Source organism: Lolium rigidum, chromosome 4, assembly GCF_022539505.1.
Source record: "Lolium rigidum isolate FL_2022 chromosome 4, APGP_CSIRO_Lrig_0.1, whole genome shotgun sequence".
Lineage (NCBI taxonomy): Eukaryota > Viridiplantae > Streptophyta > Magnoliopsida > Poales > Poaceae > Lolium > Lolium rigidum.
Window position 1 is genome coordinate 202,792,060 of NC_061511.1, and position 26,402 is coordinate 202,818,461.

Consider the following 26,402-nt stretch of genomic DNA (forward strand, 5'->3'; position numbering starts at 1 on the left):
AGAACTGCCCATTCTATGCTTGACTTCTTCAGATAGAAGAAATAAATATTTTTGTATATTTGCTAAAGTTCATATTGTGGAACAGAGGGAGTCTTATGCTTTGCAGTGCACAATTTTGAAATTGCCAAATCAGCCTGCTACTTCAAATATTGTAACAATTTACTTGAGGTTACAAACACTGCTTCAGTTAGAAAAATAACACACACAGCACAAGAGAGCCGAAATTTGGCTGGAGGATAGAATCGTTTTCCTGCATTTATACAGTTAACACAGCTTTTACTGGAGACATGCCTCTCAACAGAAGCTCCGGCTACACACCAACACGACGCCGGCAACTCTACATCGCTCCGTAGGCTTCAGAGCCTGAGGAACATCCCAGCATATCGACTACGTCTAAGCTACTATGGCTCCTCAGCCTCGAGGTACTGAGAATGAGCAGCGGCGAGGAGCGCAGCCCCGATACCCGACCCATCGTTCGCGAGCTTGATGACGACGGAGGATGACACTTCCTCCCCTAGCATGTCCCGCAGGGTGCTCTCCAGGGTTTCGCCGAAGACCGTGTAGTGCTCGTAGAGCCCGCCGTCCACGGCGATCACCGTCCTCTGCTTGTCGCTGCCTGGGACGTCTCGTCCAAGCTTTTTCAGGATCCCGAGTATCCCTGCAGCAGCGAGGCATGCACCACGCTTTGCGACGATGTCGCATACGGCCACGACTAGCCGCCTTGCTTTGAGTGAGGTGCTTTGGATCTGCAAAAATTTATTGAGGAAATGTGATTTGTTTTATTCAGTAATTATTGGAGAGAAAATATTGGGGAGAATGGTTGAGGCGATTGATTACCCCTAGGATGTCTCTCAGTTTGGCTCCAACTGTTCTGAGATCAGGTGATCTGTCATGATGCATCGTCGACATATGTGGTGTCCTGGATACATGATATCCCACAGGAAAATGGTGGGGATGGCATAAAAAGGAATTTATCTAACTTCTCTGAAGACTGGACTAACGTAGATGTATATATTGTTCATGACTAATGCCTCTGTTTTACCAATGTGTTTCTATTGGCAGCTTATTAGCCCTAGCCTGTATATATTGTTCATGGTAATAGTTCCAGTTCATCTACCTTTCTACCTTAATTCAGAAGAGCAAGACAAACACTATAAACCTTTCTGCTTATGTTTGAGCCTGAAGCAGGCCAGATCTATTAATGAAATGGAGTTGAAACTACACTTACGTAAGAATAAATGGAATCTTTAGATTTGGTGGTATATCATCACCAAAGAGAGAAGCCTCTTGAGTCATCTTTAACAGGACTCTTCTTACAATTTCTCCCAAATACATACCAGAGATCAGCTTTTCATAAATCTGCAAAAAAATATGCAATGATTAGTTCTAAACAGCAATGAAAGAAGACAAATAAATGCATCTCTTCTATGTGAGACCTGTTCACCAGGATTCAGGCTTTCTGCATCTAATGCTTGATCAAATTCAGTCAAAGGAAGATGGGATGACCTGAAGTTCCCCCATTCCATATTTATTACCTGTAACAAAGCAAAGCATATACAAAACTAATGAAAATCCTGACAACTCTCTCAAAGTTTGGGAATAGACTAAGCATGTACAAGTAACATAAGCAGCTTTTTCCATATCTGTATAGCTTTTGACTTCTGAACTAGATAGATGCAGTAACACTCAATAAATATCCTGACTTGGGCAGGAGGCTATGCCATTTAGAAATCTGACTTGTGAACTAGCTAGACACAATAACACTCACCATATCTCCTGACTTGGGCAGAAGTCCATGCCATTTAGGAATCGCATTGGCACGTTCCACATATGCTGCATTAGTACCTGTACCCAATATAACAGCAGCAATGACATCGTTGTCATCATATCTCCCCCCAGCCAATGTCCCTATAGTATCATTTACCTACAAAAGAAGGCGGCGTGTGTGCACATCACTACGTCAGGCAAAAGAAATGATAATATCTGGCCACCGTCGTAATCCTGTAACTTTCAAAACAAACACACTAACCAATGCCGTGACTTTCATATCAAGCCCATGACGGTCTAGAGCCCTGCTTAATTCAGCCACCACATCCTCGCCTACCTGACTTTACAGAACCATGCAGTAACTATTACATCCCAGGGCAGTATATGTTTTCAGTTGATAAAGGAAAATATTGTCCGCCCATTGCCAAGAGTATATATTCATGTGTGTGATATGTGAAGTTAACAACATAACATGAACTAACCGTTCCATCGATAGAAAAACCCTTGGTCCACTTGATAAGGGTACCGGACGCAATCGAAGATTGCTTTACTGGAAAAGAGAAAGTAAATCCAAGTTCTCTTTGCCTTCCTTCAGGAAGATGGAAGTCTTCACCCTCTGAGGCAACAAACTTTGCCAAAGCAGAGGCAATAAAATCAAATAGTTCCTGAAAAAAGAGACACATGTGACGTACTTATCCATTGATTGGAAGGAGTGCAAAATTGACTATGGAATCATCTTACATGTGAACTCCCGGTCATCAATCGTGTCGGGATTGAAATCTCTTGACATTCTTGCTTCACAACCCGCCCTTCCTTGCCTCCTAACTGAACACGTAGAACACGGAAATTTGTCCCTCCGAGGTCAAGTGCGTAAAATAGCCCCTTCTCTTGCCTGTGGATGTGACCCTTGGCATATTAGATATACATAAATCCAAAGTGCAAATTCGCCGCAATGTATTAATGAATTAAAATAGAGTATCCTGTTTTCTTCAATTATGCGTATATGTCCAGTTGGCCGACACCTTCTCTAGATGGAACTAACACAGCAGCAACTACGGCCAGAACCTTAAAACGGTCAAATCTATAAACAGGATCTTGACCATTTCAGCAAATCAGAAACCTGACACCGCAACCATTTCTAACATAGCACAGTGAGCATCGCGCTACTTGGGATGCGACAGCAATCTCTCGCGACAGCGGAACAACCTAGGCAGCTAGACAGCGACAACAGCAGCATCGGAAGATCCAACTGGCTCCCTTCTTCGTTTCTCTCGCAGAAAAAAATGCAGATCCATCGGACGGTCCTCACGATGCTCCTCCGAAGCGGCCAGGGAGGCATGCTCCAAACGAATTAGCAAGGCAACCTCTCAAGCCTCGGCCCGTCGATGCCCGAATCAGAGAGCATTGCGCGAGAGAGACGAAGGAGACGCGGAATTTTTGGGGGGTGTTGCTTAGTCCATACCCTGAGGGGAGGGAGTCGACGTAGCTCATGATCATCCCGAGCTTGCTGCCGCCGTCGGAGGCCAGCCCGGCGTGCATCTCCACGGCCACCGCGTCCGCCACCTGCCGCAGCCGCGCGGGCGGCGCCGCGCAGCGCTCCTCCAGGCCCCGCAGCACCGCCGCGGCGCGGGCCCAGCGCTTGGCCTCCCGCACCTGGCGCCGCACCAGCAGCGCCACCCCCAGCGCCGCCGCCGCCGCGACCGCCGCAGCAGCCGCCTTCCTCATCGCTCGCTCGCTCGCTCTGTTCACTTCGCCACCCACTGGCCACTGCCACTGGACTGGATGGTCCCCCTCCGACGTAAATATGGGCGGGGGACAGGGGCCGTTTGGGAATGTGGCGCCGGCTTTGTTTTAGCCGTTTACGGAATGGAGGGGGAGTGGGCCCCACGGAGTGCACGAGGTGGGCCCGGGGACGGGGAGGCGGGTGTGTTGTTGGGTAGCTTTCGTGGGCTTGATGAGAGGGTCGTGACGTGGAGAGGGGCGGGTGCACGTGGTTCTGTGCTGGGTGCGTGCCACGTGGTGGGAGAGGGAGGCAGCATCTCCACGATGATCAGGTGGCGCGAGTGCCCGAATCGGGCCATGTCCCCAGTACCACTGCTATAACTTCATCCTAATTTTGATAAAAGTTTTTTAAAAATAACACGTAGCGCTCCTCAGCTCCATTTTTATTGAAAATAAAATATGTTTTAGAACGGAATTAAAGTATAAGATCCAAACTAGAACAGGTGGTGCGGGTGGTCTTGTCCGGTGGCTCCCTCGGCCGGGGCTCGGGACTGCGAGGTGGCGGCCTTGCTCGGTGAGGCGCCACCAGCTCCGACGGCGAGCGGTGGGCACGGATGCGTTCCGGGATCTTGGTCGCGGCGAGGTTTCCGACGGATGTTGGTCGTGGCGCGGGGCTGCTTCGGTGGCTGGCGACGCCAGATCTGAAGAAGCTCCTCCGCCTCACCTCGGTGCAGCCCACCATGCCGGATCTGGATCTCGAGGGCCTTGTGCCGCTGGTTCCATGGATGGAGGTGGTGCTGGTGGTTGGAGGTGGAGTCCGGGAGAAATCCTTTGGCCGGTCTCGGCTTCGACGGCGGCGACGCCCGAGTGGCGCCGTTTTCCTCACTGGTGGCGACGTTGAGGTACTCCCTTCCCTCCACCCCACCCCTGCTGCGTTCCCGGGGTGAAAACCCTAACTTTTTGGGCGGCGACGACGCCACGGGCGTCGTGTTCTCCTTGGAGGCGCTGCTGTTGCGACCTCTCGGGGTGAGTGGCTGCTGCCTTCGTGCAGTGTGGAGGTGGCGGTGTTGCTCGTCGACATTGGCCCTTTTTCATTAACGACCATGTCCGCAGCTTCGGCTCCGCGTGGGTGAACCCCGGCGGGTGGCTTGGCTTCGCAAGGTGAGCTCGTGCTGCGAGTGTCGGGGCTTTGTTCCAGCCCTAGTGCTAGGCTTGGTTCCTGCTGTGTGCTCTGCTCAAGGGGAGCATTTCCATTGCCGGCGGTTCGGCGTCCTTTCGAGCCAGGACGAGGGGGCAGGGGCCCTCTCCAATGATGGGGGAGTACTGCAAGACGACAGATTGCTCCTGGGGCAGGCGGGTCTCCGCTACTTCGCGTTCGATGCTTCTACCCTGCTCCACCTTCGTCGCTCCCGGGTGCTTCGTTCTCGCTTGAGGACATCAAGGACTTCAGCTGGGTTTCTTGTTTTTCTTGTGTTTGCTGTGGTGTTGGATGTTGTAAGCTGTTTCAGCATTCTTGTATCTTCGAGCCGATTTGGCTTTATTAATTTAAAGTTGGGCACTTTGTGCCTCCTGTTTAAAAACTACAACAGATGATACTACATTAAATTGTTCGAATCTCTTATTGCATAGCCACTTATAGAGGCAAGAGAAAGGTAATCGTTAATTTCTATCCCAAAAAATCTCTTGCACATCATCCCAAAGCAGCTTAGAGACTAAACAATCAAAGAACAGGTGTTTAACAGACTCCAACTCACTACATTATTCACACACAAGAGGCTTTTGTAAATCTCTATGTCTAAGGTTATCTCTAGTCATAATTTTATTTTATGACAGTAACCAGAGAAATATTTGAACTCTGGGAGGGATTTTCAATTCCCAAACTACTGCCGGGAAAACGGGTTGGACACCTCTAAAATTTTGATAAAAGTGTATTGGTTAAAATGATACTCATCCGACCTAATTCAAATTTTAATTAAAAATAAACTAAAAATATGTAGCTTTTTATTTGCAGTAAAAGTTGCTTGAAGAGAGCAACTAAAGAAGGCTATAAGCCCAAAAAGAAAGTTATGATACATATTGTAGATCGGAGGAAGTAATTAAAATTAAATAGCAGTGGTGATAACATAGAAAAAACTTCTAGATTCGTGGTTAGGACCAATTGAATTAATGTTGTCTCGAGACTCTCCTTTCCCCGATAGTGACCAACGGCTAAGAAAAATCAAGGTAATGTTGCAATGTTGCCTCGAGCCTCCTTTCCTCACTGTTTTAAGCCTTTTGGGGGTCCCTTGGATAATACACCTCCAAACCTCCACACCCCCCCCTGAAAGCGTGTTTCCTCCAATTCTATTCAAGCAAGAGTGAATTTTTACACGTTCCATGTGGGTGCAATGTTAAACTTGTATCAACTAGAAAGGAGGGTGTCGCGTAGTTAGCGATGGGCTAGCTCATTTAAACCCTCTATCTAATAAGATTTTTTCCTGGGCTTTCAATATTTGTTTTTTTTCTTTTACCTTTTTTTCTCCTTTGACTTATTAAACTTGGCCGAGGAGAAAGGGAGAAAGGAAGGCGGCAAAGAAAACCCATCTAGGGTTCCGTCCCCTCGTCGGCGATGCCGCTAGTCTGGTCCGCCTCCGGTGGCCCTAGGGCCTTGGAGGTGTTGCGGGCCACGGCCTCTCGCCGGCGGAGGGTTTTCGTTCTTTGTTAGGTTGTTTTCAGTATCTTCTTCGGGATGATGAGGCGGCGGCTACATCATGATGTCAGAATAAGATCCTCTCCATCCTATCCTCGTTCCAGTGGTGCGTCTTGCATCGGGAGGGTGGGTGGAGTCGTGTGTTCGGTGCATGGGATCCAGTCGATTTTCGTGTTCGTTGTGTGGCTTCAGGCCAGTCTCTTCTGATCTATGGTTTCACCTTTGGCGGCCGCTGCTACTCTGGTGCGCTAGTATTTTGGGGCCTTAGCACGATGACTTTCTGTTTATCTACTACAACAAGCTCTACTACGATAAGCTTTGTCTGGCTCCGATGATGGAGGGGCGAGGACGGTGGCGCGCCTTCAGCTAGTCATCGCTACAAAGACCTACTTGTAATTTTTTGTTACTTTTAGATCTGTTTGTACTGCCTATTGATGATTATTAATTGATCGACGAAACTTTCGCAAAAAAAAAAAACAACTTAGCAATTTGGCCGGATTAGCTCCCCTACCAGAACATATATCATGGAGCTGGTTCCTGCAGTGAAAGGAGCATATAGCATGTAATGTGACAACATGTTCGATGGTTGGAGCGTGATAAAATATCCAGATAGGACAAAGGGAGCTCTGCAAAATAGTTGGATAGTTCAGTTTTTTATAAGATTTTGTTGTTTTTTCGTATCCGGATGGAGGGAGTCGCCGGAGCTGGTGGTCATCCCAAGATTGCATCCCCTAAAGGGGTTTGGGGTGATTCGTGACAAAATGGAAAGTGGATCATGCCTTTTGTAACCCTTAAAAAAGTTAGAAATTTGTGTATGCTATCATAAAATGTAAATTTCTATTTTCTTTAGTCATTGTTCATTGGGTATGTTGTCATATCAAGAGGTTCACTTGGCAAAGCATAAGAAAATTTATGCATACATGGTCACCAGGAGGGAGAGAAAGAAGCTTTGGCGCCAGCAAACTGAGCAACACATAATAACTTCCTTAAAAGGAGAACTGGCAATCTACAACCACAAACAAGTATCCAGCAGAGCAGAGAACAACCTATTCTTTGTGTGTATGATAACAATATACGGTCTTGACCGTCACCAAGTGCCTATGTGCAAACAAACAAAACAATGTGTTCTAGTCCATTGAGTCCTCCTATAGCTCGCCAGACAAGTTCGTCGTCGTCTGTGCACGTTTATGCTGGATACGTAGAGGCCAACGATTAACCAAGAAGCTGCCTGAGGCCATCGAGAACTTGTTCCCTCTTTGAAGGATTCATCTGCACAACGTATCAAAGATATGATCGTATTAGAGACAGAAAAAAAAAAAGCGGAAGCAAAACTTAATTCGGGCCAATTTTATTAATAAGAAAAGAAGAAGCAGAACTTACTTTGCCAAGGAGGCGCGAAAGACCGTTGGGCAAGGCCTTCACGTCCGAGCTTTCAGCAAGATCCGAGAACAGTCTAGATACTCTTTCAGCCTTCAACTCCTGAAGATGGTTCTCGTAGTTCTTGGCATCGTCTTTCCAGGCGAAGAAAGCCTCATCATCGTTCCACTTCTCACCGTCTCCTTCCGAACCCTTGGAGGCCAGATACCACTGCTTGATACGCTCCAGTGCTGCTCTGTGAGGCATCGGCTCACCAGCGGCTTCTTTAACTTCCTGGGCAAGGGAATCCTCCGCGACACGCCTTCGCAACCTCCTGTAGAAGAAGCTCCGAGACTCCTCCCAATCAACCACCTTACTGATCACACCTTTGGCAGTCATTCTGGAAGAGGTGTCGTGCAATTCAGCAAACCGTGTGGCAACCTGCGTATAGATGGGCATCAGCTTCTTTATCCGGTTGTTGATGCTCCTGTTGATGGCCTCCGTTTCCTGCAGGCTAGCATTTGCTTTCTTCATTTCTTTGAGTCTAGAATCAAGGCTGGCCAGCTCAAGGTCAAGCCTTATCATACTCTCTTCCACTTCTTTTGGCTTAAATTTAATCTCAATCAGCCCTTCTGGCTCAAGGACATTTCCCTTTGCAGTCCTCTCCGCATACATCTCAATGTGCTCAGGATTGATCTTGCTGTCCACCACAACCCATGCACCTCCACGCAGCTCTCCAGCCTTTGGGATGTACACAAAAGCTGGCTGCTTGTAGGTCCTCAGGTTCTCAACAATTGTAGAGCCAGCCTGAAGGATTCCTTCAAACAGATCCCTTTGCCCACCAGAGAAGCCTCTCCAGTTAGCAAGTATGAACAATGGGAGCCCTTCATGGTTGAAATCCAGCAATGCCTGCGCTGTTTTTGAGGCTGAATCTGGGAACCACACCTGTCCTGCTTGAGGGACTACACGCTCAGCGGAATCAAGCTGACCAGGGTCAGCAGGGATTACTTGCATCATTGTCTGGGTTTCCACTGCTATGACGCCAACTGGAATCCCACCAAGCTTTGCCCTTCCAGTAATAACAGTTTTTGCCCATCCTTCTAATGTTTCCACAAAGCTTTCTCTGTCAAACATACCACCCAACCACTTGCCTTGAGTGTCCTGAATCCCACAGATGGCTGCACGGGCATCACATGAATTCTCTGGGAAATATGTTACAGCTCTATCTGGTGGATCAAGAGGCTTCAGAATAGGAAGAGGACCGCCAACATAGGCAGGAACATAGCTGAGCCATTTCAAGATAGCAGAAACACCTTCAAGATCATCTGGCACTGTCAGATGGACGACTCCATTTGTACCCATAATTTTGGGGCCACCCAGTTGCATCTGAGAGCTATAAACCTCGCGCCCCAGAAGTTTGTTCAGGGCAGAAAAACCAGTTAAAAGAATTGATTGATCAAGTCGCTGTATACACCGCATTCCTAGCCGAGCAAGATAAGCCCCAATTCCAACTGCGTTTCCAGTCACAAATGTCAGAGTAAAGGTCTCTCTATATGCCTTAGCAAAGGCACTGGCAATGGCACCACTACCATGCAGATTCTCACAACCAAGTCCATCCTCTTTCCCAACAATGGTATCAACAATCCATCTGGTTTCTCCGCTGTCTAGTTTCAGTTCATGGGCTATAACTGAAGAGCTTAGACGTGAATAGTCTTCTTCAGTGAGGTAAATGTAGTGAAAACCACGTTCAGGACTCTGCTCATCAGACCATCCAACATGGAAGCAGGACTTTATTTCCTCTGCCACACCAAGCCTAGCACCAGCAGTTGCTGACAAGTAGATTAGAGGAATTTTCCTCTCACAAGCAAGCTTGGTAGCAGCATCGAAGAATGCCCCTTCTCTAGGACCAAAAGACCCAGCTTTAAACGTCACGTCATTTGCAACAACTATAATCTCCCGGCCGCCTGGAAATTCTGGCGTGGAGAGCTTCATCTTCCAAGCAACAATGCCGATATCATTGACACATGGAGAACGTTCAACTGGAACCAAAGGAGTACCCCATGATCCAGTTGAATCAGCAAATAAAAGCTCTGTCACTTCAGCATACTGCTGATTATGCTGGTTAGTTTCTGCAAGATGTGAAGCACTAGATTTCCACAATTTCTTCAATGCTGTTTCAAATGCCTGTGGACAGAGTATTATTAGCAAACTCAGTTGATCAGGTTAATCATGCGAACTAATGTTAGATAAAAAGTAAATTAACAAACGCAACCAACTCACCAATGGGAAATCATAGCAGTATGTAGTTTCGTTTTTCCTAGCCGCAGACCGTTTCATGTCAATAGGAGCCAAACGTTTGTATGGCTCATGCAATGCAATGCCATGCAAAGGACCAGCTGTGTGTGTGGCAGAGCGGTAGAAAATCTGATGCGTATTGGAGTCTTCTACTTCTCGGTAAATCTGAAAGTCAAACGAATGTGAGCATATAAGAGTATTGGAATAAAGAGAAAATAGTACTTAATTATTTTTAAGTGGTCTTTAATAGACCCTTTAAAGGCATCAGTTGAGAGAATGTCCATGACACGAATGATGGAAATGATGACCATGTTCTATTTACTAACTAAAATATAATCATATATGATGATCTATGGGGCCATCAGAGGTAGCATTCTTTATGATATGCAGAACTGTAGATGCTGTTGTTCACATAGTAGTGCAATACAGCAATCGCTAAGGTAACTTACATCAACAGTGCAGGTATGCCCAGTTATGTTGGTAATGACAACTCTCCAAGCACCACTGGCTTGACCATCACAATCTAACCATAGCTTCACTTCCCATTGGCACACAGAAAGGCGATGCATCCTGACACCAACATGTTCATATATATTCATAACCATATGCTTCAAAAGTGTGCATGCTGTCTCCTCATCTTGACCAACTTCACCCATCATCCTAACACCATGAGAAGCACAAAGCAAGTGAGCATCTATGAGCACATTTAATGCAGTGTATTTTATTGAGAACATAAGTATATTTTGACTGACCTTGAAAATGGAATTAGATCAGACAACCGTTGTTCTCTCAACATGCACAGATACATGTGGGAATGGCGTGAACTCATGGCCTTATTATGAGCATGTAACTCTATTTCTTCTAGCGCTGCAATCAATGATCTAAGTATGCTGTTAGATGTGAATGACGATGTGGCCTGAGAACGGCCTACTTCGTTGTCGATGCTTCCAAACAAAAACCCATTGGTTAAACTTGGCTGTCTAACAACTGTACGAAGGAATATCCTTTGGTCATTTGATTTTGGATCTTCACTGTTCAGTGTGTAAATGTGCCACTGGCGATCACGCGATGGATTGTATTTCATGTCACTGTAACCTTCTAATTTCACTTTGTCCTGTATTTACAGATAAGTTATTAGAGGTACTGGTATTATTGAAGAGAACATAAGCCAAAACTAAAGCTGCATACCAATTCAAGGAATGTGGACAGAGGAGGTTCCACATGGCGGAGCATCGGCTCCTCCTCATAATATAGCTTGTCAAATGACCATTGGAAGGAATGGCGCATTGGAGGACGCCCTTCATCTCTTTGGATAATGCAGCTGACAGTCCTAACACCAGCACCATTGAGATGTGATGTTATAGTGGTATCCCTCAAAATCTTGGAAAGTTTGTTGATCCTTTCTTGTGCTTGATCCTCATCACCACTAAAAAGAGAAAACAAAGTGGAGGGTGTAACTAAAAATTTCATGAAATTCAGAACCAGTTCATAGAATCACTCTTATGATATTTTGCGTTTCATCAAGAATAAAGAATCGCAAAGAGTAGAGAGTGTAAACGAACCTGTCTTGAAGAGTACTCATCTGATTTCTGATACCAACCAAAGCAATATGCAGCATATTGCTATTATTAGATCTTATAGGACTACCATTGGAGACATTTGCATCACCTGCTCCATAATGTGAAGTCTCCTTTAATGCAGCTTCAATTGCAGTTGGCAGAAGCTGAAGAGACTTGATTACAACCATTACACCCCATCGCCTGCGAATGGGATCCTCTACTTGTGGCTTTAGAAGTGTCTTAGATTGCCCGTTTCTTTGTTCAATATGCTCTTCAGAAAATTCCCATAAAGCAATTAGACCAGACCTGTGCCATTGCATCCGGACACTGCCCCTTACAAGATAATGCTGGAATATGATAGTGGGTTAGCCAACGTATATGTCTTAAAGTCCAAGCTGTGTGAAGAAAGAGATTAGTTGATAAATCATGTGATACCTGATACAATCTGCGTATGTATGTCTCAACTACTCTCCGCTGAAGAGTAGGATCACTGTGATCAAACAAAGCCACAAGGGCATCTTCAACTGCAAGCGGGGCACATACTAAATCTTCCATTCTTTCATTGATGGCCATCTTTCTCCTAGGTGTTGAAACCCGCTCTCCTTCCTCAGTAAACATCTCTAGCTCTGAAAGGCTTCTTGCAATGCTTGCGCGGAGTTCACTCAATTTGGTTTGCTCGAGAAGTTGGCTTGCTTTAAGTGCGAGCTGCATCAATTATATAAATTTGCATTATTTCTCTAGACTGTCATATGTGCAAAATACAAAGATGCAGATCGTCGAAACTCAATTTTACCGGAGAGTATGCTGTATGGTTCAGGGCAGAGAAGCGAATCAACTGGTCCCTGTAAGCAGATGGATTTGGATAGACCATTTGTTCCATAAGCCGTAGTAGTAATTCATTTTTGTTTTTCACGCCCTTCAAAGGAACAAAAACTGTCAGCACGAAATGCCTTTGCATAACAAGTAAATCAACACAGGTAGCACAATAAAGACATTACCTGGTGGGAGAACACAATATATACGACTTTCTCGAGGTCTTTTGCATGTTGAAGTCGTAGGCGTTCTATCACATCAGACTGAAAATAGAAAAGAAAAGATGCCCAAAAGTTTAGCACATTTTGGTGAGAGAGTGGGCATTAATCGACCCATTCCAAGTAATAATGAAGGGTACCTGAATGTCATCACTGAACAGTTCTTCAACAGACAAATACTCCTCAAACAGAGACTTCACAACAACACGAGCATTGCTTTCTCTTCCACCCTCATATGACTTGACAAGGCTCATAAGTGGCTCTACAAGCCTCTCATTAGCAACTCTGTCTTTCTCAGAACAGTATGCAAGATTTGCCTGCAGTGATGGTTTTGTAAGGAAACAACATGATAACAAAAAATAAAAGAATGCCAAGTAACAGTCTCAAACTGACCTCAATGACTCCCCTTAGCAACTTGGCAGGGAAATCCTTGCTCTTCCCGAAGTCAGCATTGAACTCATAATCCTTGTACTTACCATCCAACTGAATACAGGAAAATTAGTTATACATTCCATATGCAGACAGGAAAAATCAAAATAAAGATGGCATGTAAAATAAATAAAAAATAACTAGAACACATAATCACCTCATTCCTAAGATCCTTTGGTAGCCGGGTTGCCAAAACGGACATGAGCTCTTGCCACTGTAGAAAAGGGAGCTCAGGGCTGTCTAGGAAGTTTAGCAAATCATCTACAACCTGAAAGAGAAGATATAGTCAGGAACTTGTTGATTAAAGAAATTTAATTTGGCACTAAGAGGTTAGTTTCCCTCAGTAGACGAGGACAATGGCAACAAGATAAACAAGGAGAAACAAAAGTGGAAGAACAACGATAGTCAGAAAAGTTTGCTGTCTTACTCGTTCAGTATTATGTTCATATCCTGCAAGGATCATGAGCGCAGAATTCATGCTTGCAGCAAACTTTTGGTGAACTTTGCCAGAAATAGCAGTAGGTGGTCCAAGTTTTGGAAAAGTGCCATGAAATGGTTCAGCTTTCCTCACAGAAGATGGGTCATCCAGATCCAACCTTGCTATCAGGTCACTTGCCTGCACAATGACAGCTATTTCAGCTAGTATGTAAAAGATGCATGCATATTACAAGCATAAAGTACTATAACCAGAATGTACATATAGCACTGCAAACATGCAAGCAAGGGGGTGGAGAAGAAAGGAACCTTCATGGCCTGACCCTCAGGCATGACAAAGTGAATGACGCCAGAGGCCGGTAGTAACAGGGGCATGCACATCTTCATGACCTCCACTTCCGCATATGGTGTATCAGCAACCACATGAGAACCATCCGTGACCAGAAACCGAAGAAGTTTGCATGGTGTATCAGCCAACAACTTTGAAGGATCATGTTCTTTCTGTAATTTATCATTCACAGGACATGATTAATTTCTGTACTTTCATACAATTAGCAGTCAACAATAACAATGGACCCAGTAGCCCTTCAGTTAAATATTCACATAGTGAGGATTTCTCTAATAAGATCTTAGGTCATTCTCACATTGAGTATCATATGCGGTTGCCAAGACATGACTATTAGGCAGAATGGCAGATGCAACACCACAGTGATAGCAGATGCCAAAAAAAGCACTTGACGAGGAAAATGAAATATCTATGTTATTAATTTGTTACCTAATTCCAAATTAACTAGGAGGTGCATGAAACAAAGCAACAGAAAAAACTATAATATAATTACAGGCTACCCTTCATCAGCAGTTGCCCAAACTTCCGTTCAGTTCATTCTAGCTTATTATTCTCATCCTTCAACAAAGAGAAGTTTCCATTTTCTATGACCTTCACATGATCATAAAAAATGCAACATTTTTTTGAGGGAATAAAAATGCAACATAACTTGTCAGACAGTAGCGTAAATTTTGTCTAGATCTATCATAATTTTGACATACAAAGTACTCTTCGCCTAGTAATAACTCAGAGCTAACTTTTAGTTAGAAACCAAGAGGAGAAGCTATCTTCACCTGTAATAAGCATGTTCTCCCATTGATTAGAAGGCGCGTACCAGCCGCCTCTGTCTCTGCGTAAATTACATGACTATTTCCATCCAACTGGAGAGTTAAAAAATGAAAATAGATCAGATCCTTCCAAAACAAAAACAGAACAAAAGATAAGTCATATTTGTATATATAAACTTGTCCTGTGGTAAATATGCTTACCTGCATTAACAGCCCACCATCTCGCAACGGATGTACCTCCGCTTCTATCTCTGATTTATTAATTCTTAATTTGTAGCTACGGGGTCCACCTCTTGCTGTCTCAATCTAAAGAAGAAGATGATCATGAGTAGCTGAAGGATACCAACGGGATAACGGCATGGACAAGGTTAAAGAGAAAATTCCAGAGAATTACCGTATATTTACTCCCCTCTATATTTAGTGTTACAGTCAAATTGACAAGAGAGATGTGCTGTAAAGGGAAAACAGTTAGTAAGTTTTTTATTTATAGAAATTAATGTAAGTAGTAAGTGTATTCATCATAAAATAAGATACCTTTGGTGGTATTTGACCTTTGCTGAGATAACCGACATAATCACTAACAACGCTCGAACTCCTGCTTGATGCTTCCTGGAATGTAAGAAATACAGTACTTGAGGATGGAAATGGTATCTAGTGTGCAAGCTCATAAGTCATAACATCCAATAAATCATAGTTCTGCAGACAAAGAAATCATACATATAGAGCTCCTCCAACAACTGAAAGGTACCATGGGGGCCTCTCTGCTCTAACACGCATAGCTATTCTGCTGTCTAGCCAACCAGTGTGGATCTTATTTTCTCGGTATTCTGCAGTCTGAACATATGGAAAATTTGAACACAAATTACACAAAAGGAAAAATATATACATTGTAACCAGAGAACATTTACTATGGGATTATCTTACCTTCAAGAGATCCACGGTGTAATCAACATTAGTGCGTATCTCTCCACGAATTTGGATCTCTTTTAGCCCAAGTACCATATTGGCTATTGCCAACGACCTAGATTCCCCAAAAGCAAAAACATGACCTGCAAAAAAATGATACTGTTTACGACAATGCATTATGAGAGACCAGAAGAAAAGAGAAAATTATGTGTGTTACTTACCAAACTGAGAATCAGAAAATTCATGAATTGCTCCTCCCGACTGAAAGTAAGAAAAATGATGATTCAGATTAGGTTGCCGCACAAGAGGATATAACTTTTCCAGGAAATTTATCGACAAAAGAAGCATGAAAACTAAAGGGTAATTATAAGTTGCGGTTGTTGTGACATGACATGTGGTATAAAAGAATCAAATGCATGGATGTACACTTGCCTTAACGGAGAAATAGGCCCAAACATTGGGTTTACTTTTAAAGTTTAGCTCTTCCACTCTCCCACTAGTAGGCTTAAACCCATCATCTGGATCCTCGCTTGTAACTCTAACTGCTACACAATGACCTTTTGGCTTTACAGACTGTGCTTTATCCAAATCAAATTTAGTTGCAACAGCTGATATTTCCCTCCAAGCATGGTAGCCACCCCCATGTTCCATTCCATAAAAGCGTCTGATCTCTGCAATGATCCTTTTATTGATTAGTAATATGGAGGAAAAGAGAAAATCTCATCAACCATCAAGTTGGAAAACTGATCTACCTGGAATGTTGTAGAGGGGTATGCCCATTCCGACTGCAACTTGAGATGCAGGTAAGTTTACTTCAGCAATCCATTCGGTCACAGGGTGTTCAACCTGCAATCTTGGATTAAGCTCCAGGAAATAATATTCGCCTGTCTCCATGCTGTACAGATATTCTACTGTAGCAGCACCCTGATATTGCACACATTTGGCAAGCCGCCTTGCTGCCTGCTCAAGTTCTTTAATCGTTTCTGGAGAAGCAACTGTAATTGGTCCCTCTTCAATAATCTGTTGCACAAGTATATGGTGAGAACTATTTTTTTCACAAAAATGTAAGAAGCACAGTTTTGGCAAGGCTTGTCAGCTCATATTATTATTATATTTTTTTTTGTCTTGCACAGTTGGACTAGTTAACTTGTGGTTATGAAATGGTCCCTTGGTTCCAAACAATTGACGCGGATTTGTCTAGATACACATGATATAGACAAGTTTTAGTGTGTAGATACATGCAAATGTAGGCATATCTGTGTCAATTAATTTGGATCGGAAGGACTAATTAGTAATGCAGTAAATTAGACTTTTCAATAATAATTGCAACACGTATCACTATAGAGAAAAAGTTAGTTCTTGAGTTCAAAACATAACGTTCAAGGTTCAACTACTTATAATACAGTACTTGACAGATATAAATGTTTCCATTTAAAAAAAATATTGAACTCAAATTTTGTATAGCTTCTGCAGAGTTTAGCACTTTGCCAATCCCTAAAGCTACAGAACTTCTACCAGTACTCAGTATACAATGTTTCGGCATGTATTAGCTCCAAGGAAACTGATATTGGACAACATAATTTTTCAGGAGAATTTCTAACCTTTTGGTGCCTTCTTTGAACACTACAGTCTCGACTGTGCAGTGCTGCTACATTGCCGTGTTTGTCACAGAGCAGCTGAACCTCTAGATGTCGGCTCTACAGAGAAATAACAGAAAAGGCAAGCTTTTAGACATGATATAAGATATATCAGTACAGAAGCACTCGCTGAATACTGACAGGAGTAAAAACTGATATTTTTATTGTATACTATTTTTTTTTTCGAGAAAACGCAAAAGACTTTTGCGTTTCATTGCATTGAAAAGATAGAGAGTTTTACAATCCTCCTAGGAGGGAGAGAACCAAAATGAAAGTACATCAGTGGACGTCCCAGGTTGTCAGCAGCCTATTACCTACTTGGCAGCCTATACTATATTAGTCTATTACCTACTTGGCATCTATATGTATAGCATGTGAACATATAAATAACATAAAGATACAACAGGGAAAAAAAAAGGAAAAAACAACGTGATTCAGGCTGTTATCACTTATCACCTGAGATGCCACCTTCATGATAAATATAGGTGATCCGGGGACTTCTCCTTGCACTTGCTTAAACAAGGCTCTCACCTCATCATCATTGTGGACCTATAAAAAGCATTTGGATGACATCAAAATCATCTTTCTTTAATTCCACAATATTTGCCGAAACCTAGCTTCATTTTGCATGGACAGTGGACATTTCCATGTATCCATTGTGAACAGAGACTTTCCATATAATTGCGGTAGAGTTGAACTAAAAAGAAGACCAACCTTCCTTATTCCTTTACCACCACCACCCCATGATGCCTTGATCATTGCAGGATACCCCACCACCTGACAACTAGCCACCGCTTCCTCCGTAGTTGTAACACAAGCTTTCTTATAGATGTCCTCAGGTATCAAGTGGCAGGTTTCTTGCGGAACTTTCACCTACAGTTGATTTGGATTTAATTTTAAGCAACATAGCAGCCGATAAAAAGAGAGGAGCAAAACTATACAGAAATAGAAGAACGTATACATGTGATCCACTCCATGGAAGAGTCGGAACTCCTGCTGCTTGCGCAATAAGAGAAGAACCAATCTTATCACCAAGTGCAGCCATCGCGGCTGATGGTGGCCCAAGAAAAATGATTCCCTTCTCCTTGAGCGCGTCTGGAAGTTCCGGGTTCTCAGAAGCATGGCCCCAGCCAGGCCAAACCGCAGAAACCCGAGTTCTCTCTGCTATCTGTGGCAGTGAAGGTAGAAACATTAAGTAACTAGTCAAATATCCAGCACAAGAAACATGGATAATCAACAAGCTGGTAAAAAGGAGAGGGTAGTCGTCGTGCTAACCTCCACAATGAGCTGCACATTCGCATAATTGTTATTGTTCGTTCCGCCAGGGACTTCCAAGAACTGGTCAGCGATCCTGATGTGCTCGGCATTAATCCTGAGGTCCTCCGGAGTTGCCATGGCCACCAGGAGAATGGCCTTCTCGGTCCCAAACGTCTCGAGGGCCCAGGTGCGGATGCTGCGCATGAACTTGACCGCGGCCATTCCATTGTTGGCGACCAGCACGCTGTGGATGGGTGAATCGCCCCCGAGCGCCTTGCAGAACTCGTCGACCACGGACGGCGAGGACAGGTGCCTGTTACTGGACATCCTGTTGGGCGTCCCGTTCGTCTGGTCCGGTTCCGCCACCATTGTCGCCACCCTCTAGCCTTCAGCGCTGGAAAAGCAAAGGACAAAAAGAATCGTTAGCATTGTCGATTCTGTTAGCGAACCGTTGCACGAATAACTTTAATTCTGCATGAGAAAGGAATTTGTTGTTTCTGAAGTTGATGCTAAAACGGTATCGACAAAAACACGAGTATGTTTAGCCAGATCATGAAATTCCTCATTAAACCTTTTGCAAACGAACAAAATCAATAAACTGCGCGAGGAGAAGCGTGCAATTACAGCAAGGTGTATAAATGAGCGCGTCGATTCTGACTAGCGAACAATTGCACGGATACGGCAGTTGCTCATGTCTTTTCCTGAAGTGGTAGATGTAGGAACGAAAACATGAATGTGTGGCCAGATGATGAAAGTCCTCCCCAGGCTTATCGCAAGCAGCCAAATATGAAATTCCTCATCAAACTTTTCGGAAACGAACAGAATGAAACGCCTCAAGCGACGGCGCGAGGAGAAGTGCACAATTACAGCATGTATATAAATGAGCACGTCGGTTCTGACTAGCGAACAATTCCACGGATATGTCAGTTGCTCATGTGTGCTTCATTTTTTTCTGAACTACTACTAGATGTAGGAACAAAAACATGAAGAGTGTCTAGCCAGACGATGAAATTCCTCCCCAGGCTTATTCGCAAGCAGCCAAATATGAAATTCCTCAAGCAGCGGTACCAGGATAAGTATACAAGTAATAAAGCGGAAAAATTAGCAGTCCACAGCCAGCAAAATCATGACAGCGATACTACTACATAGATTGCGATTTCTTTTCCTAGGGGTGTGATGAAAAAGTCTGCTGACTGTGTGATCACAGGGGAGTCCACGGTAGAGGTGAGCAAGGCAAAGTTGGGGGGGGGGCGGGGGGGCAGGCAGCAATTCCGGCACGCAACGGAACGGAAGAAAAAAAGCGAGCAGAAAAGGAAGCCGGTATGATCCCCTCCACCCAATCTCAGGAACCGGTCGACGGAATGGCCAGGAGCGCCCGGCAGGAAGTGGAAGCGAATCTACGAACAGTGGTAGTGAACCGGGGAGAGCTAAATTCCGCGTTAGATTCGTGCGGGAGGCCGAGGCGCGCACGCAGTCTAGCAGGATTAGGAATAGCAGCCGAGAGAGGGTAGGTACCGTAGGTGCGTGCCGCCCGTTCGACGGAATGCCGCCGAGGAGGAAGAGGAAGGCGGGCAGATCAAGATCCGGGAAGGGGACGGGTCAGCGTCGCGCGCGGGCGGCGGCAGGCCGACAGGGAGGGAGGCCGGCCTTAAATGCGCGCCTCCTCCACCACCTCTCCCCCACCCGCTGCAGAGTAGAGTAGGTAGCTAGCAGGGAGGGCGCGCGTGCTGCGATACGCGCGAGGTAGCTACGCTACTGTAGTCTGCTCTCTCGCTGGCTGCTTATAACGGCCGTGCCACCGGCGGCCCCGCCATGCGAGCGCGGCTGGGGCCGGACCACGGAAGAGGACGGGGTAGAGAGGGAGGCCGGAACGTGTGAATACTGCGAGACTGCGAGGGGACTCGGATTTGGACTGCTTTTATTTTCTTTTCTTTTTCATTAATTTTTGATTGGGGGAGGATGGGAATTAGTTGGGAGGTAGATGAGCTGAACCCCCCTACCCCGCCCCGCCACCAGCATCCTCTCTCTTCCTGGCCGCCACGGCGACGGCGACGTTTTCTGCTCTCGCGCTCCCTGTTTACTACAGTACCACTTGTGGAATTGCATGCTAAATTCGACGACTACGATAGCACTATTATAGATCCTAGAATAAGTACGTAGATAACTCACTGCTCGTACTACATGATACACAGTCAAACTCTGCGAGTACAAACAAAATATCGGTATGCACATGTGTTGTACAAATATGATTGTAATAGGATAGAGTTTGTGTTCTATATATTAAAAAAAAAATCTGAAATTTGCTCAAAGTTGACAAAGATAAACTTTGGTGAAACCTAGAACGCGAGGTAAAAGGGGTGCCAGTAGCACGTGTTGGCAAGCTGGGATGAAGACGGGCCAAGGTTTTTGAACAAGGAAGGGTTGTTGCCAGAAAAGAAAAGCAGTGTGCCTTTTGGAGTCGCCACCACCACCAGATTTGTCGAAACGACTGCCTAGCCAACGCAAGTACCGGCACGATCGACGAGGTTGAAGCCTAGTACTATAACGAAGATGAAACATCGCACCACACACCAGCAAGAGACGACTTCAGAGAAGAAAGAAAACTGTTAGCCAGGATCGTACACGTGCTTACCTTGTTTCCTTTGCTCGCCCGCCGAGTTGAGTTCCCTCTCCCGACGAACGAACGCCGAAAGCAGCTACCAGATCTTCTCAAGTCTAGAACTAGCTAGTTGCCCTACGAACGAACTAGAACTACTTGCGTTGTCTGCCACGCCCAGGGGTTCGTGTTATACTGTCTGCCTGCCTCCAGGCCGGCCTGCCGCTCGATCTGTGTCCGATCCGGCCGTAACTGGTAACGCTTCTAGTCCTAGCTCCTGATCCAGTAGTATCCAAGTGCAGATCCTATATATCCTCGTGGGTTTATACTATGCTGCCAACAAGTAGTCAGGGTCAGGGTCAGCCTCAGGGGAGAGTAGCTGCACGGCTGCACCTGCACGAACCACACCCGGACGAACGACCAGTGGTGGTATCCGGTATGGACACGCGCGCCACCGGTGCACATTCATGGAGTAGGTGCAGTGCGGCAGGTAGCGGGTGTGGTGTGGCGTGGCCGGGCCCGATTTATTTCGCTTGGAAGACGAGTAGTTGGCCTTCATGGCCATGGATGGATGGATGGATGCTGTGTTCGTCCAACGCTGTCGACGCCTACGTCCCCAAAATGCTAGCTCCTCAAAACGCTTCTGACGCCTACAGCTCTACAATCGCAGTCGCCCTCGGTATCTCCGCCTATTGCTGCTCTCGAGACCGCAACCGTGCGGGACAAGGTCGCCATCTCGATTTCCTGACCGTCCGATGTTATTTCTGCAAAGGTATCTACTACACCCTGGGCTGCAGCCAGGACCGAAATTTTAACAAACTACTACTACTCCGTATATAAAATCGCAAAACGATGTAGTATGAGTGAGATTTTGCTGCGATCCCACTTGACGCCATACCCGTAGGGACCCTCCGTGCTTCCGTTGTGTTGTTTCTCTAGGAGAAATCAAAAAAAAAAACTCCTACCGCAAACCTTCGAAACTGAAATCTCGGTGGTCGAAGGACAATTTATGCTACAGTCTCCTACAATGGAACATTTGACTTTGAGAAGCATTGGTAGTATTGCCATATGTGTACTCCCTCCGTCCCGGTTCACAGGGCTCATATAATTTTGCATTAGAACCAAGGCAACATTTGATTGGAAGTTAAAACTGGAACCAACGTTTGACTCTCACCAATCAGCTCTACCTATTTAATAGGAATGCTAACGGCAGCTCATGCAAAACGGGATAGACCCACCGAGCGCGCTTAGATTTTGCATGGATTCGAGTCTCGCGCGAGCTAGGCGGGCATGCATAGGTTAGTTTTATTTCTCGCGCGTCGTCTCCTCCCTCTCCCTCCAAAGTCCAAACCTTCCAAAGCCGTGCGAATTTTACGACCGAAATCAGCGCGCGAAACTTACCTTCCAATTATTCATTTGATTTCTGAATCAACCGCGCTAATTTTCCCACTAATTCCTCCTTTAAGTACTCCCTGGTCGACCTGCTGTCGATTCTCATCCCTCTCCTTCCCCAGTTTTCATCAATGGCGTCAGGCCAACTAAGTGCCGGTCGTCGGCCTCCACTGCTAGGTTTACGGGGGTTATAAAGGGCAACGCCCTTCGGTCCACCCAGGGATGAGCGCCGCTCCGTCGTTCCACCGGTCGTGCCCGCACGGCGTATCGGGCTTATGCGGACGCACGGATCCTCCCTCGTCGGCGGGAGCAGCAGCATCTTCGGCAGGAACGGCAGCCTCGACGTCGGGACAGGGAGCGGCAGCCTCGCCGCGATAGGCCCAGGGAGCAGCAGCATCTTCGCGGCGAGCATAGGGAGCGGTAGCCGAGCCAACGCAATGTTCGCAGCGAGTGGGTCTGAGCCGTGGTCGTCAGCCATCATCTTGGGCACGCAGAAAAATCGACCATATATATACACATTGCAGCAGAACAGATCCATATGCACATATAATGTCTCGGAGCTTCGTATTGGTAAATTAACAAGTGTCTACATGCATACTCCAATAAATAGGTCACTACAGAAAATATCTTTTGGACATGTATGTTTCAGAGATTTGTGGAAGATATTTGACTACAATAAAGCAGAAAAATCGACCATATATATACATATATACATACACATACAGTATTGTTATTCAAATTAGGATAAATTAATTTTGGGGAGGCGTGGGACTTACTTTCCATGTGTATAACTAATGGAGTGATTCGATTTAATGAAGAAAAAAATTAGCATAAACTAAATGAAAAGTACCTTTAATATAGCAACCAACACAAGTTGGTAGAAAACAATGGTTTCAATTGCTTGTACATCTACAATGATGATCACTAAGATGCCTATAACAAAGAATATCCTGTATCAATTTTTATGTCATTTTTATGTGGTTTATTTTGCTAAGTGTAATAGAAGCTGATGATTGTACTATTCTAATAGACGGCAAGAGATCCGGTATGCTCGTGGCAGACATTTAGGTGTGGTATATTTACATGGAGTCGGATTTACATCACTTGCAAACACCGTGTCCATCGAACAGGCGTGAATGATGGATATTGAATAATTAGTGAAGAGAACTTTAACCGTACTTTAGCGGTGGTGGTGAGAGCCACCGTCGGCGTCGAGGAAGGGCGGCGTCCGCGTCGAGGAGCTCTCCTCCTCCAACCGGCCACCGTCTAGTCGCCGCCGCCGTCCCCTCCGACCCTTCGTTCCAGTCACCGTCACCGCCGCCGCTATCGCGAGAGCCGAGAGGGAGCGCCGCTTCGTCGCGTCACGCTCAGGATCATGTCCACGGGTCTACTCAAGTGTTTCTAAAAACTGGTGAAATTGGGGGGTTTCAGGCAAAACCGGACGGAGCAAAAAACCAGCATGGTTTAACCGAACACGTTACAGGCGCGGGCCGGTATCTAAACCCCGGGGCCCAACACCGGTGTAACCACGTGGAATTCGGCCCAATACCAGCCGGGTCGGGAGCAAGCGAACAAGGCTCTACAATAATACTATATCTTGAAGTTCCTGAAGAACTGTGATCTTACACCAAAAGCTAGTGGCAAGATAAGATTTCTCATCTGGATCACTCCAATTAATCAGCAATAATGCTTCTGCAAACTAAAAATGCTCTGCTGACTGGTCTCACCTTTGCAACAACCATTGTCAGAATCGGAATAACTGCAAGCTCAATTGTCTGAAACCATGGTATATGTTGAGACACGGCGATACGAGCAGGGAAAACGCAGTCCGGCTGAGAATTTAGGCGAACAACTAAGCCTTATTTGGCAAACAAGCTCGTTTAAAACAATAGGGATCACAGCATGTAAATTTCGGCGCCATCAACAACAGAAACAGCACGAAGCTTCCGTTACGACCTGCTTACAAAGCGTTCGACGAAATGCCACAACCAGCCGGACTGTTGCTGAAGGTAGGGGCGTAGCTACGCGATTCAGTCGCGGAGCACGACGGCCGGGTCCCTGGACGGCGGGAGGTCGGCGTCGCCACCGGGGTGATCAGGCTGTTCGGCGGCGGCGGCGGCGGCGGCGTCGTCGGAGTTGTGGTGGGAGTCCATGGCCTCCTGGGCGCGGTCGAGGTAGGGCTTGAAGCCGACGCGGTAGGAGAGGTAGCCGAAGGCGGCGGAGCCCAGCACCACGATGGCCGACCGGATCGCGTTCTGCCGCGCCCGCCCGCCGCCTCCCATCACGGCGGCCCCCCCTCTCTCTCTCTCGGATCGCGAGTGGGTTGACTTGAGATGACGATGCGCAGTGTAAGCTGTCGCTCTACTGCTCCAGTCGGTGTTCGCCTACCAGATGTTCAGTCTTCAGTGTTGGCCTCGCCTGATGGTTCCACCGTACCATGACGTGCCAGCCATATGGATCGATCAGGCATGATGAACTGTTTCAAAGAATAGCAATTCACAAGAAAGGATCGAAAGATGCAGAGCTTGCTTTCCTGGGGATGAGAGTGACGGCTGCTTGCTTTCAGAATATGCCTGACGGATTCTTGGTGGTGGAGTTAGTGGGTGTAAAAATAATCGCAAAAATATGCCGTGGCACTGGCTATTTGCAGACCAATTTTGTTTTTTAAAAGACGAAAAAATATGCTGCTGCCCAGGATCGAACTGGAGACCTTCAGTGTGTAAGACTGACGTGATAACCACTACACCACAGCAGCTTCTGATTATTATGCAACATATATTATACTTATTCCTTAATTTGACGTCTTTTCTGTGGTACGCGTACTGTAAAAGGAAATTTACAACCGTCAACTCGATTAGCCACGGTTTACGGTTACCGTGTCTCGAATGACCGTCTCGCTACGTTTTGCTTCACGGACTGATTAAAAAACATTCTGTAACGAAGCATGGACTTCCAAAGACCACGGTGCAATCTCAACAATTTGCTTACAATAACGTGTTTTTTTTTGAACAAACAATAACGTGTTAAGATCCGAGCATTTCAAGTGCTCTAATAGAGTCCAAGCCAAACGTGACTCGATGGAAACTATGGAAGATTACTATTACAAAGTCGTTTGCTAATCTCATACACCCAAATATGATTACCGCTGCTGAACCTAAGAAAGGTCCATCACTGTTCATTACTTCCGGGATCATTGAGCCATCCAACTTCACCACAATACAGTTGCATCCCAAGTGCTTTGCTAGCTCTAAGCCATGATGTAATGCCGCCGCTTTCGCTGAAATAACGCCATCCATACGTGCAATGAATTGACTACTAACTGGATAGAGATTTGGTGCTCCTGCTATTTTTGAAAAAATAAAAAATCATATTTATGTGTTTTAAAAAATTTAGAAAAAAATCATGGTGTAGCCAATGAATTATCCCATAAACAGGCAAATTTCTAATTTTAAATACAAAAAATTCTGGGCTACACAAAAATAGCAAACGTGTGGATCTAGGTATGCATATTTCAAATCTCCAAATTTCAACAGATTTTATCTTTTTTGTGTAGTCTACAATATAAAGAACTCCATATTAAAATTTTACACGCTTCTAGGTTACGCCATTTATTATGTCTAGATTTATTTTCAGATTTTTTAAAATAAATATGTATGATTTTCGAATTTTTTTAAACAGCAGGAGCACAGGTGCCCATGAGTCAAAGATACTTTTCCTTACTAACTGCAATGAAGAAACCCTTTGGATCTTAAAGGATATCTCCAGTAGCTCATGTTTTGCGGTTATCATCATAGGCTGCTATTATCACCAGAATTTGACCGAGTCAGAGGTGGGCCGCGATTAAGATGGGTTTGAAGATTATTTACAGAAGAAATATGTGAATCGGCCTTATATACGAAGTTTGGACTAGTTTGCCCTTGTATCTGTAACATAGCAGGTTACGTGTCGGTTAGTTAGAGTTTGTCTCGTGCACGGTTGGGATTATTCCCACGTTAGAAAGTCTACGGACTATAAATATGTATCTAGGGTTTATGAAATAAACAACAACCAACGTTCAACACAAACAATCTCGGCGCATCGCCAACTCCTTCGTCTCGAGGGTTTTTTTCCGGTAAGCACCATGCTGCCTAGATCGCATCTTGCGATCTAGGCAGCATAAGCTTATTACGTTGTTCATGCGTTGCTCGTGCTGAAGCCTTTTTGATGGCGAGCAACGTA

General features: G+C 45.3%; 3 protein-coding genes and 1 non-coding gene across 4 annotated transcripts; all 4 read right to left on the bottom strand.

Annotated features, from left to right (window-relative positions):
* Nucleotides 1-401: 401 nt before the first annotated feature.
* LOC124648059 (hexokinase-2) lies at nt 402-3,492 on the bottom strand. Its single transcript, XM_047187883.1, has 9 exons — nt 3,230-3,492; nt 2,509-2,659; nt 2,250-2,432; nt 2,030-2,104; nt 1,769-1,924; nt 1,437-1,535; nt 1,229-1,359; nt 838-919; nt 402-746 (listed from the first exon to the last, which is right to left on the bottom strand). Exons 1-9 carry the CDS (start codon nt 3,490-3,492, stop codon nt 402-404), a joined length of 1,485 nt encoding a protein of 494 aa, XP_047043839.1.
* Nucleotides 3,493-7,142: 3,650 nt separating this feature from the next.
* On the bottom strand, nt 7,143-18,590 carry LOC124706863 (acetyl-CoA carboxylase 1). The gene is made up of 29 exons (XM_047238529.1): nt 18,215-18,590; nt 17,901-18,107; nt 17,654-17,812; nt 17,396-17,488; nt 16,904-16,999; nt 16,055-16,322; nt 15,735-15,973; nt 15,524-15,563; nt 15,321-15,445; nt 15,114-15,230; nt 14,931-15,005; nt 14,791-14,847; nt 14,598-14,702; nt 14,403-14,489; nt 13,593-13,784; nt 13,276-13,464; nt 13,006-13,116; nt 12,813-12,902; nt 12,560-12,736; nt 12,387-12,464; nt 12,182-12,304; nt 11,824-12,093; nt 11,392-11,735; nt 11,018-11,255; nt 10,582-10,943; nt 10,279-10,489; nt 9,815-9,994; nt 7,559-9,718; nt 7,143-7,447 (listed from the first exon to the last, which is right to left on the bottom strand). The coding sequence occupies exons 1-29, from the start codon at nt 18,563-18,565 to the stop codon at nt 7,391-7,393; spliced, it is 6,801 nt and encodes a 2,266-aa protein (XP_047094485.1). The 5' UTR covers nt 18,566-18,590; the 3' UTR covers nt 7,143-7,390.
* Nucleotides 18,591-24,096: 5,506 nt separating this feature from the next.
* On the bottom strand, nt 24,097-24,466 carry LOC124707571. The gene has a single exon (XM_047239232.1). The coding sequence runs from the start codon at nt 24,464-24,466 to the stop codon at nt 24,215-24,217; it is 252 nt and encodes an 83-aa protein (XP_047095188.1). The 3' UTR covers nt 24,097-24,214.
* Nucleotides 24,467-24,866: 400 nt separating this feature from the next.
* TRNAV-UAC lies at nt 24,867-24,939 on the bottom strand. The gene has a single exon. It is a non-coding gene; the product is annotated as a tRNA-Val (tRNA).
* Nucleotides 24,940-26,402: the final 1,463 nt, after the last annotated feature.